Source organism: Camarhynchus parvulus, chromosome 1 (genome assembly GCF_901933205.1).
Source record: "Camarhynchus parvulus chromosome 1, STF_HiC, whole genome shotgun sequence".
In the NCBI taxonomy this organism is placed as follows: Eukaryota; Metazoa; Chordata; class Aves; order Passeriformes; family Thraupidae; genus Camarhynchus; species Camarhynchus parvulus.
In genome coordinates this window covers 37,873,121-37,889,130 of record NC_044571.1, presented here as the reverse complement: position 1 = coordinate 37,889,130, position 16,010 = coordinate 37,873,121, and the positions used below count along the sequence as shown (strand labels likewise).

Sequence of the window (16,010 nt, the reverse complement as noted above, 5' to 3'; positions counted from 1 at the left end):
GGGCTTCTTATGTCCAGGGGATGCCAAACATGGCTGCACCCTCAATTGCTTGAGCACTTTGGCAATTCAGCTCTGCCTAACCACTGAGAACCATCAAATAACACTAGCAATTCAGGAGATATTAGATTCTGGTTTTTTCCATTAATTGCAGTACCTCTCACAGAAAGTACTGCTGGGAGTAGAGGCTCTGGACTGAGGCACAGTGTCGTAATTGCCAGGAGTGAATCTTCTGTCAGCAGGACATCATATAACTTTTTGATATTTTATTTAAAATTTCATAACGACTTTTTATAAAATCAATCAGAATATTTAAAAATAAATTAATTTTACATATTTGTGGCAGTAGCAGAACAACTCCAGTTGCATCTTCAGTGTCCTGTGTTTGTTCATGTTGACTGCAGTGAAGGATGAGATGACAAATATTGTCAGAAGTTCCAGACAGTGTTACCTGAAATAAACTTTCGTTCTTTCACACCGTTTTGCAGAAGCATTGTTGTTACACATGTTCTTACTACTGTCAGGGGAACCAACCCTGGTGCAAATATAAGGTAATCTGGTCCAAGCTCCCTGCCCAGGCAGGGGCAGCCCAGAACACATTGCACAGGACTGCATCCAGACGGCTCTTCAGTGTCTCCAGTGAGGGAGACTCCAGCACCTGTCTGGATAATCTGTTCCAATGCTTGGTAACTTGCACAGTAAATAAGTTCTTCCTCACATTCAGGTCGAATTTCCTGCGCATCGATCTCTGCCTCTAGTCCTATTGCTCGGCACCACCGAGCAGAACCTGGCTCCATCCTTTTGGCACCCTCCCTTCAATACTTACAGACATCGATGAGATCCCCTCTCAGCCGTCTCTTCTCGAGGCTGAGCAGGCCCATCTCAGTCTGTTTCTGACTATTCAGCGCCGAGCCCCCACACAGGCAGCGCTTCCCGCCCCCGCCATCCCCGACCCGCTCCTCCCCTCCCTCCCCCGCCCGCCCGCGGGGCACCAGCGGGCGAGACCATGAGGGCGCCTATGGGGGGGAGGGCGACCGAAGAGGCGCCACTCACTGCGCCGAGACGCAGTCGCGGCCCAGCCGGGAGGCGCCCGCCACTGCTTCCTCCGAGGCACCGTGAGGGCCCTCAGCGGGAGCGCGGCCGTGACCGCCGGGCAGCCCTGCGCCTCCGCTCGTCCCCGTGCGGCGGCGGGAGTTGGTGCGGGCCGGCGGCGGAGGAGGCGGGGGGCGGCGGGGGCGCGCAGGTGAGCGCGCGGCTGTGTCTGCTTCCGGCGCGCCCGCGTCCCCGCTCCGCCGCGGCCGGGGGAGGCGACGCCGGCGAGCCCCGCTCCGCGCAGGTAACACGGGCCGGGGGCAGCCCCGCCGCCTCCGCCGCCGCTGCCCCTCGCAGGCGCCCAGGAGGGGAGCGAGCCCACGGTCCCGGGGGGCCCCTTCCCCCAGCCCGCGGCTGTTCACTCCGGAGCCGACTGGCGGCAGCGCGGGGGTGGGGCGGGTGCTTGGATGTGTCCCTGCGCTCCGCCAGGCGGAACCCGGCCGGCCCCGGGGGCCCGAGGCGCTCCCGGGGCGCTGCAGGTGCCGGGCAGCGGCCCGAAGCCAGCGTTGCAGGAGGAGGCTGTGGAGCGGAATTCCTGCCTCCCTCGCGCCAGGTTCCCATCTGCGGCGCGTGTCTGCAGACTGCGAGCTGCTGAGATGACAGATAACACACACGCTGTCAGCTTGCCCTTTAAAAATGATCGTTTAAAGCAAGCAAGCCAGCCGTCTAAATTTGCTTTTGGTAATTCTTAACTGCCATAAACAAAACCTGCTTTCTCACGTCTTGAAAACTAAGAGGCACGTAAAAATAAAAGGGAACCTTTAACAGCTATAGGAGGAAAGCACTGGAACAGATTGAGGGTGATGTTGTCAATTTACAATCGATAAGGTTATAGTTACTGTAATTGTATTCTTGAACTTCACTTGCAGCAAAAGTTTGCAGGATTCAGCAGAATTAAGACCTTAAATTATGACCTTAAATTGCTCTATGATGATTTGTAAATTTGTATAAATTATTCTGTATTTCACAGTGTATTGTGACTGTAAGGGATAGAAGAGAGCAACCACAAGCGGGAACATGTAGAAAGCTTTTGATTTTTTTTATTCGTGTCCTGGTTTCTAGGTATAATTACTTATTATGTGCTCATCATGATATCACTGCGGTGTATGCTGTTGGCACCTCACAAATGATAAAAAGTGCTGATTGTAGAGTTCTAGAGAGGCTTAGGGAAATACACCATGTTGGGCTGTGGTGTCTCAAAGGGTATTTCAGCTTTTATTGGCTATGAGTTCAAAGATAAGCTTTTGTGTATATTTTATGATGGATGAGATACCTGTACTAACTTAACATTTTTTTTTCAGGCACCTCATTGATACCTTGCAGAGGCAATGGAGGCAATGATGAAAACCCTGTTGTAATTAAAACATAAAGAAAAAATATTCTTCACTGTGCAATACTCTTAGTATCATTCAATGCCTACTATTTCAGAAGATGAAAAAGAAAATGGTTCTGGAAATAATGGCAACACTGAAAACAGACCTGGGAAAGAATCCCCAGAAGCTTCTCTTCACGATCCCGTGAAGCCATACTGCATGTCAAACGCCTCCACTGCATCCTTGGTGTCTAGGGAAGATGGGCATTATCCATGGGGATGTCCTGTGACTCATACAAGAGAGAAGTTTTATACCATCTGCTCAGACTATGCTTTTTTAAACAGAGTCACATCTATTTGTAAAAGTCCAAGTGCTTCAGTTAGTGCCTGCCTATCAAGTAGTGCTGCCTTAAATGTTGGGAATAACACACCTAACTTACTCAGTGTTCAAACTGGTGCTTCAGAGATTATCTACAATGAGGATGCTAACTTGGAAAGCCTGCCTGGCAAACTTGGAAAGCTTCCACTGGCATGGGAAATAGACAAATCTGAGTTCAATGGTGGGAACTCAAATCTGAAGAGCAAAGCAGGTGAGGTGGTGATGTTTTGATGTGAAAGGAAAAGGCTTCGTGTTTCCAGCTTGTTTGTGAAGGGAGCTGGGCAGCACACATGTCCTGTGAGGAAGTGCTATAAAAGAGCCTGTACTTCATTTCAAGGAACCTGCTTATCAGGATAGGAGAGAGAAAAGGAGTAAAAATCAAGTGTAACTGCCAGGGGGAGTGGATCCAAAGCGAGGCTGACTTCTGCTTAACTGTGTCGTATTTGGGGTGGTTTCTGGGGTGGTTTCTGGGCCCCCTGGCCCTCCCACTGTGTTGTTGGAGTGGGTTTTTTTCTTTTGTTTTAATAGGACCTAGTATATTATGCATCTGGATGTATGGCTTCAAAAGAGGACAAAGAGATTTCTGCTTTAGCACGTGGTCCAACTCTCCATTTTCTACTGTCACAGTGGCTTATAAAAAGGAAAAGACCTTGGGTGTATATTATTATTAATGGTTTGCATATAGGTTTTTGTCAGAAACTGTAGATGGTTGCAATGGTGGCAGTGAAGAACAAGCATTTCATTATGTTCTGTTCCTACATAGTGTTAGGAGATGGGAGGTCCACGTTGGTCTGAGTCTATTTCTGGGATGGGTGATTTAATGCATTAGAATAATCAGATTGACTTATCTCTCTAAACAGTTGGGCAGGTCATCATTAATTCTGTTCGTGATCTAAACACCATGTTGTTTACAGAGCTAATGGCAGTTTTACAAACCTGTTGACAATTTAGATTATGTAGTATCTGAGCTTTCTCCTTTCAGTTAATATTTAGTCCCAGTTTACGCTTACTAGCACAACTGGTGTCTACTGTATGCTATTACTAAAAGTACTTAAGAAGAAAGCTGCCAATAGCAAACTAGACATTCATTTGATTCTGAAATTTGGTTTGCAGGCAACATGAAGAAACAAGGGACAAAGAAAAAATCTGTGGACAAAAAAAGCAAACAATACAGGGAATGTCCTCAGCGGTCAGCTCTTGAAGATGTGAAGGAGAGAAAAGTGTTGGACCTTCGGAGATGGTAGTATTTATGGATTCATTTATGAAGTTAGGATTTTATGAAATACACTAACCATGTAGTTTCTCAGTAAACACTGTTGGTAGTTACCTGGTTTCAAACTTCTTAATAGTGTCTTTGTAATTTTTTTTTAGTAGAGATGTTAAGCATATACACACTGTCTCATGCATTCTAGAAGAAAAATTAGAGCTTCCTTCCCATCTGTTGAAATTGTTAAAACATTTTTCTTTCTAAACATTCCTGTTACTTTCAGCAAAGGGAAAAACTTACATGGGGATTCATTGCAAAACAAAATACAAGTTCCATAGCATGGTCAGGCAAAAAGTAACCTTGATAACGCTGATACGTTTTACTTCTGATTTTACTGTTTACTGGGATATACTTGATCAGAATCTGTAATTTCTATACAACCATTATTGTATTAATATAGATCACTAATTCAATTAGTTTAATGCATCTGTCTGGTTCTAACTTTGTCTGTGACACCAGAAAGTTGGAGTTAAGCTAGGGAATCTGTGGCCCAGAATGACATTCATTAGTAAATTGGTAGAGATGTGGTTTGCCACAAGTGCACGTGTTAGAAGGGACTGGATAAAACCATTTATTATATTAGTACAGAATCATATTTTTCTACAGAATCATTTGTACAAAACTCCCATGGGGCTGTTAGAAATTTGACTGATTTATATGAAATAAGATAGTGGCATCTGGCAAAGAAATGGATTAACATATTTCTTAATTTTTGTTTTTAAGGTACAATTGTTTGGATTTTTTGCTTTTTTGTTTTAATACAGATGACATAAAAACATTCAATATAACATGGCACTTTAGTGACATAGCACACAAAAAAGTAGTTCAGGTTTGTCATATATGTGAGTCAAGATTGTGTTACTAATATGTTTGAGGTTTTTTGTTTAAGGTATTGTGTTAGCCGACCTCAATACAAGACTTCCTGTGGAATTTCATCCTTAGTGTCTTGCTGGAATTTCTTATATAGTACACTGGGAGCTGGAAGGTAAAGTCACACACAGACTGCTTTGCTTTGCCTCTAGAGTGTTGAAACCATGTTTCTAATTACAATGCTTTTTTTTTTTTTTTTAAGTTTACCCCCCATCACTCAAGAAGAAGCCTTGCATATACTGGGTTTTCAGCCCCCATTTGAGGAGATTAGGTTTGGTCCCTTCACTGGAAACACAACTCTAATGAGGTATGTTTGGTTCTTTTGATGCAGCTAAGAGATAGAACCTTTAAAAATAGTAATAGTAATTGTGGTAATAGTTCATTTAAAAGTGGTAATAGTTCATTTATTTAAAAACAAAGGGGCTGACATGTTAATCCTCTTAAGTTTTAGAATAATGAAGCATACCTGAGTGCTCTGACAAAGAAACTTCTCAAAGAGTTGTTTGCACTGTCTGTTTTGAATGGTGTTGTTACACAGGTCAGATCAATGTGAAAGTCTATTTGGTTTTTGGTTCAAGTTGTGTAATGGTTATATAATACTCTAATGAGTCTAGTCTCCTGGTTAGAAAACTTTCTCTTTACACTTATTTTCCTGTTTTTGAAAATGCATGTTAAATGCTTGTTAATATCACTGAAATGGCCTGAAAAGACAATTGATACACTATTAGCTTATTGTAATTTAAGAACTGAAAATGAGGTAGTGCTGAATCCTTGCTGCATTGGAGCTGTTCAGGAACAAAAACATGGGGCTGGAGTCACAGAACACTTTGAAATTTTTTATCACTTCTGCTCTGCTGTTTCCTGATACTTAAAAGTTGGACCTAAATTCTTTGTAGTTTGGTTTGTTTTGGAATTAAATTAGTAAGACATTCTAGGATTAAACAGAGCCAAGAAGCATCCTGTACTAGAGTGCTGAGCATTTTGACAGGGCTTTGGTGTGTTACTTTTTGGTGAGATTAGAAAGTTTTGTAGTATTCTTGCTTGCTTCATGAGTTGTATTTGATTTAGTTAATTTTTTAGGGTAATATATAGTATTTGGCAGATCAGGGTTGTGCTGGATATGAAAATGTGGCAGCAGTCTATTCTCCATCTAGCATACTGGCTAGATCATTGGAAAACGTCATGAAAATTTCCTTATCTGCTTTAGGAAATGCAGATCCAGGATTTGTATCTCTTCAGGAGTATGTCAGGGTATAGCAGCTCTATGGTATAACAACTCTTACAGACCAAACTGATATAATGTTCTTTCTCTTCATGTCAACAGTCTATACAGGCAAAAGTTAAACTTATAATTCTTATTTGCTTTCCACTTTGAGTATTCTCTATGCAGCAGAGAAGTTACCCATAATTCTGTTTTCTTTCTTTTTTCCTGCCTTGTCCAATAATTTTAAAGTGCTTAGCAGATTGGGAAACAGGAAGGCTGGGAGCCAGCCCCATTACCCAACATAGCTTTTGATTGAGGTATTATCTTCAAACATGTGAATTTGAATCTTCTAATGTGGAAAAATTGCTGCCCTGCCCTCACTTATTGCTGCCGTGAGGAGTTGCAGTATAAGGTTCCTGTAATGCTCAGCTTTTGTAGAGTTTAGGTGAGAGAAACCCAACAGGATAAGCAGAAAGTCTCACTTGAAGGGTCCCTTCTGGTGTCTTAGATTTCATTTATGTACCCTACAAATCACGGTTGAAGTTTGGCACCTCACAATTTGTGTGTCTTTCTAAAGGCTGAATAATTGAACGTTAGAGGTGACTGGGCTAAATGCAATAGGACCAACATTTCATATCCAGATCTTTGGTTATTATGTATCTATGTCAAGTCTGGAAAAGCAAAATGAAGGAAAAGGCTCTGTGTATTTACTTCTCTGTCTAGGATATGTTAAGATTTGTATTGGGTGCTGTGGTCGTCTACAATTTAAATATCAGTGAGGTAGGTATTTAGTAGCACACCAAGACTTTTTTCCTAAACTGTCAAAGCACAGGAAAAGTGTGAGAAATGAAATTACATTTAATAACTCTTGAGTTACTACAATCTTTAAGCTTATTGTTTCAGATGGTTTAGGCAAATAAATGATCACTTCCATATCAAGGGATGCTCATATGTTCTGTATAAACCTCATGGGAAGAACAAGACAGCTGGAGAAACTGGTACGTGGCTAATCCTAAAGTATTCATCTTACAGTGTATAAATAGAAAAATCCTGCAGTGTGTAGCATTTGACAGGACAAAGTCTGTAAGTAGTGCTTTCAGTCCAATGTAAGGTATCAAACAGCTCCAAGTTGGCTGATTTTTCTGGTTTTACTTTTTCTCTTATTTAGGTAAAAATTTAATTTATACTTTTATTATGATAAAATACATTCTGTGCTGTGATTCTGCTGTCACAGAATTGGAGTTTTAAGATATCCAGGAAAACAACTGCATTTCCAGTTCTGTGTTGGTGTGTGGGAAGATTTCTTTGCTGTCATCCACTGGGAGAACAAAAAGAATTTGTCCTTACTTAATGTTTTATGCTTTTAAAAAGCCCAGTTTTAAAGGTAATGAACTTACCTGTTCTGCCTGGCTGTAGCTAACACCCCCCACTAAAGTTAGGTGATTATTCTCAATTAGCTTATGAAGCTGCATTTTTGTATACTTCTTAGGTGTGCTATTTAAAAAATTTTACTTTCATGTGCTGTTTACTAGCCTTTGGTATAGCCTGGGTAATTGCCTTCTAACTGAAGGGTTCTTTGAAAGCACAAAATCACACTGAAAAGTTTTAGATATATTAAAATGGATTTTTTTCCTTGACATCCCACTTGAAAATTGTCATGTTTCAGTGCCTCTTCTAGTCTTTTCCTGAAACTGAGCACTGTGGTCACATTATAAGCCATTGCATGCCTCTGTGTGTTCCTAAGACTTGGAAGCTCCAAGAGGCTCATGATACCAAAATGTTTGAGTGTTTTCAGTGGTTTCAGTATTATCATCAATGGGTGCCACATCTGACCTAGAGCAGCTGGGACTGCATTCTGTTGCAGTGTGCAATTCCTGGGTTAAGAGATACTTCTGGTTCTTTTTTCAAGTTTGATGTTGATCTAAACATACATTATATTGCATTTCCCTGGAACAGAATATGCAGCAGATAGTGTTTAATTTCCTGCCTGGTAAAAAAAGTAATAAGTTCAATATCAAAAGTGTATTTTGTGCGTGCCTGTCAGGTCATGTCCTCCCACTTAGAAAGCAGTATAACTACTTTGTTGTCAAATAGGTATTTTTTTTCTGCTGACAGTGTTACACTGAATCCAAAGCAGCCTGGCCTGTAACCTGATCTTTCTGTGTAGCTGCAGGGGCCCTAGCGAAGCTAACACGTGGACTGAAAGACGAATCAATGGCCTACATCTACCATTGCCAAAACCATTATTTTTGCCCAATTGGATTTGAAGCAACCCCAGTAAAAGCTAGTAAAGCCTATAGGTAAGATACTGTGTTTATGCTTATTTTAGTGGAAGAAACACAAAAACTTACTGCAAATTGAGACAATTTTTCTCCATAAATAATGATTCAGTTTGTGTCATATAGGCATCTGTCTGAGCTACAAAAACACTACATTGTGATTTGAAGGGACTGACTTAAAATGTAACATAACTAAACAGACTACATTGAGAGAACTTAAAACAGAAAACTCTAAATGGTATTAAGAAATTTTTTAAGACCTTCTAGCCATGTAGAGAGAAGATAGTTATTTTATTGAAGGACAAGTGAAGGTAACTAATCTGCAAAATAAAAACATATGGGCTGAAAAAAGGCCAGGTGGGGTTTTTTAAGGCTAAACAATAAAAAGCCAGGTAATTATGGGGAGAGTCTGTTCCTAGAGAGCTTGGAAAGGAAAACAAAGAAAGTGTGTGTATGTTGCAATTTATAAACTAGAAGCAAAAAGTCTACAGTGATATTAATCCTTCATGAGGTGGATGTGAGGAAATTTACATTTAGAAACCAGTGCTTGAGTATGGCAATAGCAGGGGTTGTGTAGATATCGCAGGTTACATACTTTTGTTGCATTAATACTGACTAATAATGGTGATGGTAAACTCCAACTACTGGCATGTAAAGCATAGAAAATTAAAGATATGTGAAGAATTTGTTACCAGGAATTGGGAGGGAATGGGGGGAGAAAAGCTAGAAGAGATCTTTGGGCTAAGACATTAGGTTTGGCTTTTTTAACAATGCTTGAAATGCTGGAGTACTTCTAGAAGCTTAATATGCCAGTTATTTTAGAATAAAAATACAGTTCCCTGTACAGTTATTTCAGATTTGTCAGAATGACTCTACTAGGATAATATAATGCAGTAGTTGATATAGTTTTCAATTAAATACAGATTTAAAAAAAAAGTCAATAGCATTGATATTCGTACAGAATCTGGGGAGAGTCTTGCATTAAATCCACAAATTTTAACCTTGAAAATGCTATTGTTGAGATAGGTATTAGCTTTAGTAAGGCATTTACCTTGATGCTTGATGTAGAGTGCTATGTGTTGTAGAGCACTCTGTGCACTCTCTTGAGGAGAGTAGTTTGCTTTACTTCATTCACCAAGTCATATTAAGCTGTTTTTCCTCTCTCAGAGGGGTTGCAAACATGGTATGTATTAAAGGATTCTGTTGGATTTTCTTTGTGTTCAGCCATTGGTCAGTATTTATTAGAATTATCATACAGCATAAGTAGTCAATCCCTGAGAAAATTAGCAGATACCAGTATTAGGGAATGTTAAACAATGAAAAGTGTAGGTCACTAGTACAACGTGAACTTCTGCCTATTTGCTTACTGAGCAGTCTCACTTTGTGGTAGGGTCACATCAAGGAATAGAGAATACTAGCTCTACTTTTGGAGTTCAAAATGGTCATTGATTGGTTGGTAAAGCATAATCATTCAAATCTAATTGGTTCCCAATGTGAAGATTATGATAGGGTTAATTAAAGCTTTTAGTATATGAACAAAAGAACACAGTTTTTTATTGAGATTGAGTTCACTGGCTTGCCAGGTTTGTGAGAAGGGTGTAAAAAATATTGCCCAGATAGAAATCCAACACATCAGTCTACTTGAGTTTATCAAAATGTTAATCTCTTACTTAATCAGTTAGAAAGAATCTGCACTAGAAAACCAAAGTAAAAAAAAAAGTTTACTAGATCAAAAATACAGTCTGAAAAATAATATGGTCCAGTGTGTGGAAACATAACATGCCTTTTAACTAATTTATGTTGTTTAGTGAGTGAGAACAACTTTCATTCTTTACCCATGGCTGAAATGGATTCTTAGTCACTAGTGATGTTATTTTTAAGTTGATATTAGCTTTCTTTCTTAACAAGAGTTCTCTTCTAACAATGTAGCATGAAATAATAAGTTCAAGAAGCTTTTATAGCCTTACTCTAGGCTGGAGGTCAGACCAGATAAGCATCTTTTTTTCTTTGAATTTTCTGATCCTACTAAGGAAAAAAAAAGTTTTGTTTTCAGAAGGACTATCAATAGATGCTGGAGCAGTTCTTGTTTACCTGTTTTTGCACTCTACTTACAAAGTAAAGTTTTTATTTAAAAATCCAGCTAAGAAACATTTTATGTCCCAAAAGAAGTGGGTGGATAGGTTGCTAGGCTCAGCTTAGAGACAGTTCATAGGTCACCCACAGACTTCCTGTATGATCTTAGGTTGCTGGATTTGGACTCGGGAGACCTGGGTTTAGTTCCCAGTTCAACCACAGACTTCCAGTGTGACTTTAGGTAAGTCAATCAATCTATCCTGTGTCTTGGTTTCCCATCTTTGCACTGATGGAATACAATGTTATTTTGCAGGGAATTTTTTGTAAGTACACCAATTTTTCCTAGCAATAAGGCCATATGCTGTCTAATACCCTAGGCAGAAAAATGTCAGGTTTTGTCACAGTTGCAACTGATGTAGTTTTTCATGAAATAATTATACACAGGAAGTCACAGAGCAGTCCTGTGTATCTCGTCAGTTTTGCCCTAATACCTGTCAGAAATTTTCCTTGACAAGGTTACTACAAGCTTTGAGCTTCTTGGAAGTTGATTGCAAAGTAGTAATAATTCAAGGGTTTGGATTTTAGTATCTGGTGTTGGATGTTTAGAAGGAAGCGTTTGAAGTTTTGTTCTTACAGATTACCCTATAGCTCTTAGTAACAACTGTCAGCCAAGGTATAGTTTAAAAATAGTGGACAGGACTCTTTCATGTCTGTTAAGACATCACAGATAGGGAGGAAGCTGTTTGTACCACATTTATGTGGCTTTCCACAATTCTTATTTCTGTTGTTTTCTATATATTTATATTTTCATCATGTACCAGACTGTCTTTCATCCAAATAAAACTGCTTTTAGTGAAAATCTGTCTTCCTTTCAAATAATGTGCAGTAGCATCCCCAAGGTTTGCTTTCAGGCCTTGTGAAACAAAACATTCCCCGTATGCAATTGCGAGCTCTATAGCACAGGAGCTGGTTTTTAGTTTGGCTGAGGAAACAATTTTAAATGTTAGAAACTCCTAAAAAGAACAAGAGACTGTCACTATCTTTTTCTTTTTAGTATGCACAATAAATCTTACTAGGATTCTATCTTCTATTGAACAGAGGTCGTGTCTTGCAGCAAGAAGTAGAATATTGGATCTTAATTGGAGAGCCCAGCAGAAAGCATCCAACAATACATTGTAAAAGGTATGTTACTTGGTAAGAATGGAAAAGAATGTTTTCTCCCAAAACAGTTTGTAATTCTCAGAGTCACTGAGTGACTTTTTAGTTCTTTTGAATGAATATATACATGCATATATATATGTATCTAATAGAAACAGATGCTGCTTTAGTGAGAAGCTTTGTGTTTTGACCTCAAGGTTGGCTCTTCAGTTTTATATCACCTGTCAGAACATATGTGGGCTGCTGAGAGCCCACATCTCTTGTTTGAGTGTGACACAGCTCATATTAGTCAGGAAGAAAAGGCAGTTTCAGCTGTCGTTGTGCCAGTTGTGACTTTCAGACTGCATGGCCCTTGGAGGAGTTTGCACTGGAGCTGAGGACATCCACAGGCTGTGTCTGGGATGTGCACAGAATATTCTGCTGCTGCTGAGATTGTGCACAGAATATTCTCCTAACTCAGGTGCAGGTGCAGCCTGTACTCTGTTGTGTTTTTGCTTATCTGAGCATTCAAACAGTACATTTAAGATGAGGTTTGACTCAAACAAAGTTGGTGTCTAAACTGGACGTATAGACTAGGAGAACTAGAGGGTGCTGTGTAGAAATATCATGGATTAGTTCTATTTAATAATTTTTTTTTGTCAGCGATGTGACAATTTTGTCAATAACTGCAAATACCTGGGTATTTTGGACTATGAGATTAAGTGCAACAAAATTAAAATCACAGTATGCATATGATTACTGAGAAATGGCATATTGTAAGTCCCAAGGATAGAACTTTGTCATGTGGTATATTAGCTACAAGTGGCACAGGAAGAAGTTTCTGAATACATAATAAAACCCTTTGTAATACTAATTTTGATTGTGGAGACATTCTTCCTCCTGCACTCCCAGTGAGAGCTGGCAGAATGTTCTGTGCTTAAGGAAAGGGGGCAAAGGTTGGAGTAGAAATGCATTTTCTCAACTTGGAGGGTGGTGTTAAAGAGAAAAGGTAGTTAGACATTGATAGAAATGAAAAGGTGATGTAAGTTTAAAGAGGTCTGGAATGTGAAAGTATTTGTTTCAGTTGGGCTGGAAGGAATTAGGAATCTTTGAAAAGCTGAGTGAATGGGGAGTAATTGAATTGATCGTTTAGAATTAAATAAAATGTAGGAGTGAGTTATGATGAGAGCTGTCTGGTAAAAGCACATTTAGTGTGCAAAAGAAACCAAGGAACTGAGTAAAATAATACAAAAGGGTAGGAGATGTTTAAATTTAAAAAAGGCTAATGTTTCTCCTTGCCTAAACCACATTTTGCTTCTTTCTTTTCCAAACTGATGAATTGCTAAGTGTAAGGAATGTAACTATGACTCATGATGCTCTTATTCATTTTGGAAGGTGTTTCCCAAGAGCAGGAATAATCACTGTGAATGCTTTGATTAAAAGTGACACTTTTACATTCAGCTTGATGTCTTTGATATTGAGGCTTTTGTAACTTTACATATTCATTTGTCTTTAAATCACTGATAAGAGTAAAACTACAGGTCTGTATTTGAGTGCATGTGTACATGAGTCTTTGTGCTGCTGAGGTTTCATAAATATCAGCTGAGTAGTAATGATTGTGTTCTGTAGGTGGACAGATATTGTCACTGACCTAAACACTCAAAATCCAGAATATCTAGATATTCGACACCTAGAGAGAGGATTGCAACATCGAAAAACAAAGAAGGTAAGGTAAACTCACTAAGATGAGAGGAAACTGATGGCAAGTTTTTGCAAACTTACTCATACTTCAGCAGTATAAGATAACTTCACTAAAGGAATTTGTTCTGTTACGAAGTATTGCTGAAGACAAAAGTATAATGTGGGTTCTTGCATACCAAAGTCATTTAGATTTACTTGCTGGACGAGATATAAAGCATCAGTAGCTTGGTATATGCCAGGATGAACCAGGATATCTATGTATACAGAATGTATTTGGTCAGAATATTTAACTGTGTTGATTTAAAATGTAGCTGCAGCAAGTATAGAAATGTTCAACCGACAAATTACATAGCCTTTGGGGTATGACCCTCCAATGACGTTTAAGTGGGAAAGAAAGTACAATTGAGTAGGATCAGGCATAAGTGAATGTGTGTGTCTCCCTTTAGTGGAGTTACTGTCAATGCATGTGGCTTTCTTTCCTATAGATAGGGCTTGTATCTCATGGGTGGAGGTTGTGTTTGTGATTTGCACGTTGAAACTCTGTGAGAAATAATAGACTGTAGAGATTATTTCAGATGTGAAGACCCTATGGAAGACTGTCAGCAAGATCAGAATGGACCAGAACAGATAATTGCTGAGAAGATAGCTAGAAAGTAAAAAAGACTAGCAGAAGATGAGTGATACTGGCCCATGAAGGATATAATGGATAGCTTAAAAAGATTAAAAAGATGAATAAGAAAGTAGCAATTGAATCTGGGAAGTAATCAGAACTGATTGATGCAAGTTGTGTATTTCTGTATATGATTTTGTGGTGTTTTGTTGTTTTTTATTCTTTTTCCTTGGTTGTATGTTTTGGCACTTCTTCTTTGCTTTCTTTTTGAAAGTATCGTGTTACTTGCCAAAATGTTGATGTCAAGTATCTGTATATGTTAGAAATGTGCCTGTGGTGTGCATTTAACAAAGAACCTTTTTTTCTTTGATTAGGTTGGAGGAAATCTTCATTGCATCATTGCCTTTCAGAGACTTAACTGGCAAAGATTTGGTCCTTGGAATTTTCCATTTGGGAATGTTAGACAGAATAAACAGTCCCAAACACAAGGGCAAGGAATTTCCAAATCTGAGAGTGAAGACAATATATCTAAGAAACAACACGGGCGACTGGGTCGATCTTTCAGTGCTAGCTTTCATCAAGAATCCATGTGGAAAAAATCTAATCTTCGGGAGAGGAGGAACAGTGGGTATCAGAGTTACAATGATTATGATGGAAATGATTAAAATTAACTTTAGACGATAGAGTTGATATATTAAAGTTAGTTTTAATCAAAACATATTAGGGAGTTATTAGTCCTAGAACACATAAGAATAGAAATTATGGTATAAGATACAGCTTCATAATTATTAAATAAATATGTTGATATGGTTGCAATAGATGAGATCTGATGTATAAAGTGATGGATAAGCACAGATTGTTGTAATTTTGCAATCAAACATGAATATGATAGCAAAATCAATCATTTCTTTTGAAATAATTGTACTATGTCCTGATCTGTGAAAACAAAAGAGCAGGTTGAAATCAGTCAGTGTAATAAACAGACTTCATTGAATATATTTATTGTTCCAAAGCATGAAAAATTATGGTATTATAAAAAAGGATTATTCTGCAAATGGTGTATGGATAAAAGTAAGCATTGCCTTTGTTTTTAGCACTTCATTTTAGTAAGGCTGCCCATATCCAGTGCAAATGAAAAAAATGATCACATAGGTTAGAAAACCTTGTTGGATTTACAAAGAGAATGTACATTCTCCATTTAATTCCTATTTGACTTCTGTCAGTCAGATAATCATATCTTGTCAAGCAGGTCTCAGTTTCTTTTCCCTTATCTGGTTGCCTGTTTTTGACCATGAGGAATCACTTGTTTGAGGATGGAACTTCTCTATTATTTTTGCTCTGTGGGTAAAGTGGCTGAATTCTTACCCTGGAGCCTCCTGAGAGCACGGACTCACTTAACACAAGCTTATGAAATTAAGTCTTAAAAGCTGCATTTAGCATTAGCCAAATGAGCTAGCTGAACACTGGGTTCTGTTGGCAGTTCTTTTCCTTGTTCAGTCTAAATCTCTGTCCTTTGTCTGCTGCTTTTTTCATTTTGTGTGAAGGGGATGCAAGTGCTGAAAATTGCTGGCAGCCCCGATGATATACCTCTCAGCCAGCACACAATTCAAGCTTTTTCAGGTGTCCCTGGTGAATTCTTTTTTTTTTCTTTTTCTTTTTCTCTTTCCCTGATAAATCCAGTTGTTTGCCCAAACACATCTCAACAGTTGTATTGTTCTGTGTACAAATGTTCATACCTGCTCAAGGATTAATTTTTTGACATAAAAAGATTTGTCATGGAATGCAGGGGTTTTGTAGGTTGCTGCTTTTGTTAACCAAAAATGGGAGACTTTTAGACTTTTGTTCATTCAATAAAATTTGTTTTCTATCTTGTTGTTTGCTTTTCATTTTTCTTGGAAATGACGGCCCTGCATTTAGTGAAGGTCTTCAGCAACATAGGTTAGCGACAGATCAACTACTGCTTAGCAAAGTAGGTGAGGTCCCTTGGGTCATAAAAAGTGGTGCTTGGTGCAGCCACTGTGACTTCTGCTATTTAATTTCTTAAAGCCTGCAGCCTCATGACTGAACAAAATTCATAGGTTTTGAAATT

General features: G+C 39.0%; 1 protein-coding gene across 2 annotated transcripts; it reads left to right on the top strand.

Annotated features, from left to right (window-relative positions):
* Window positions 1–1,226: 1,226 nt before the first annotated feature.
* On the top strand, window positions 1,227–15,791 carry BIVM (basic, immunoglobulin-like variable motif containing). 2 transcript variants are annotated; one of them, XM_030945858.1, is made up of 11 exons: window positions 1,227–1,333; window positions 2,391–2,991; window positions 3,894–4,020; window positions 4,937–5,032; window positions 5,120–5,224; window positions 7,025–7,119; window positions 8,289–8,421; window positions 10,643–10,714; window positions 11,572–11,655; window positions 13,240–13,336; window positions 14,296–15,791. In XM_030945858.1, the coding sequence occupies exons 2-11, from the start codon at window positions 2,502–2,504 to the stop codon at window positions 14,584–14,586; spliced, it is 1,590 nt and encodes a 529-aa protein (XP_030801718.1). In that variant the 5' UTR covers window positions 1,227–1,333; window positions 2,391–2,501; the 3' UTR covers window positions 14,587–15,791. The 2 variants fall into 2 exon arrangements, with proteins under 2 accessions (XP_030801718.1, XP_030801727.1); XM_030945867.1 differs by lacking the exon at window positions 10,643–10,714.
* The last annotated feature ends 219 nt before the right edge of the window (window positions 15,792–16,010 follow it).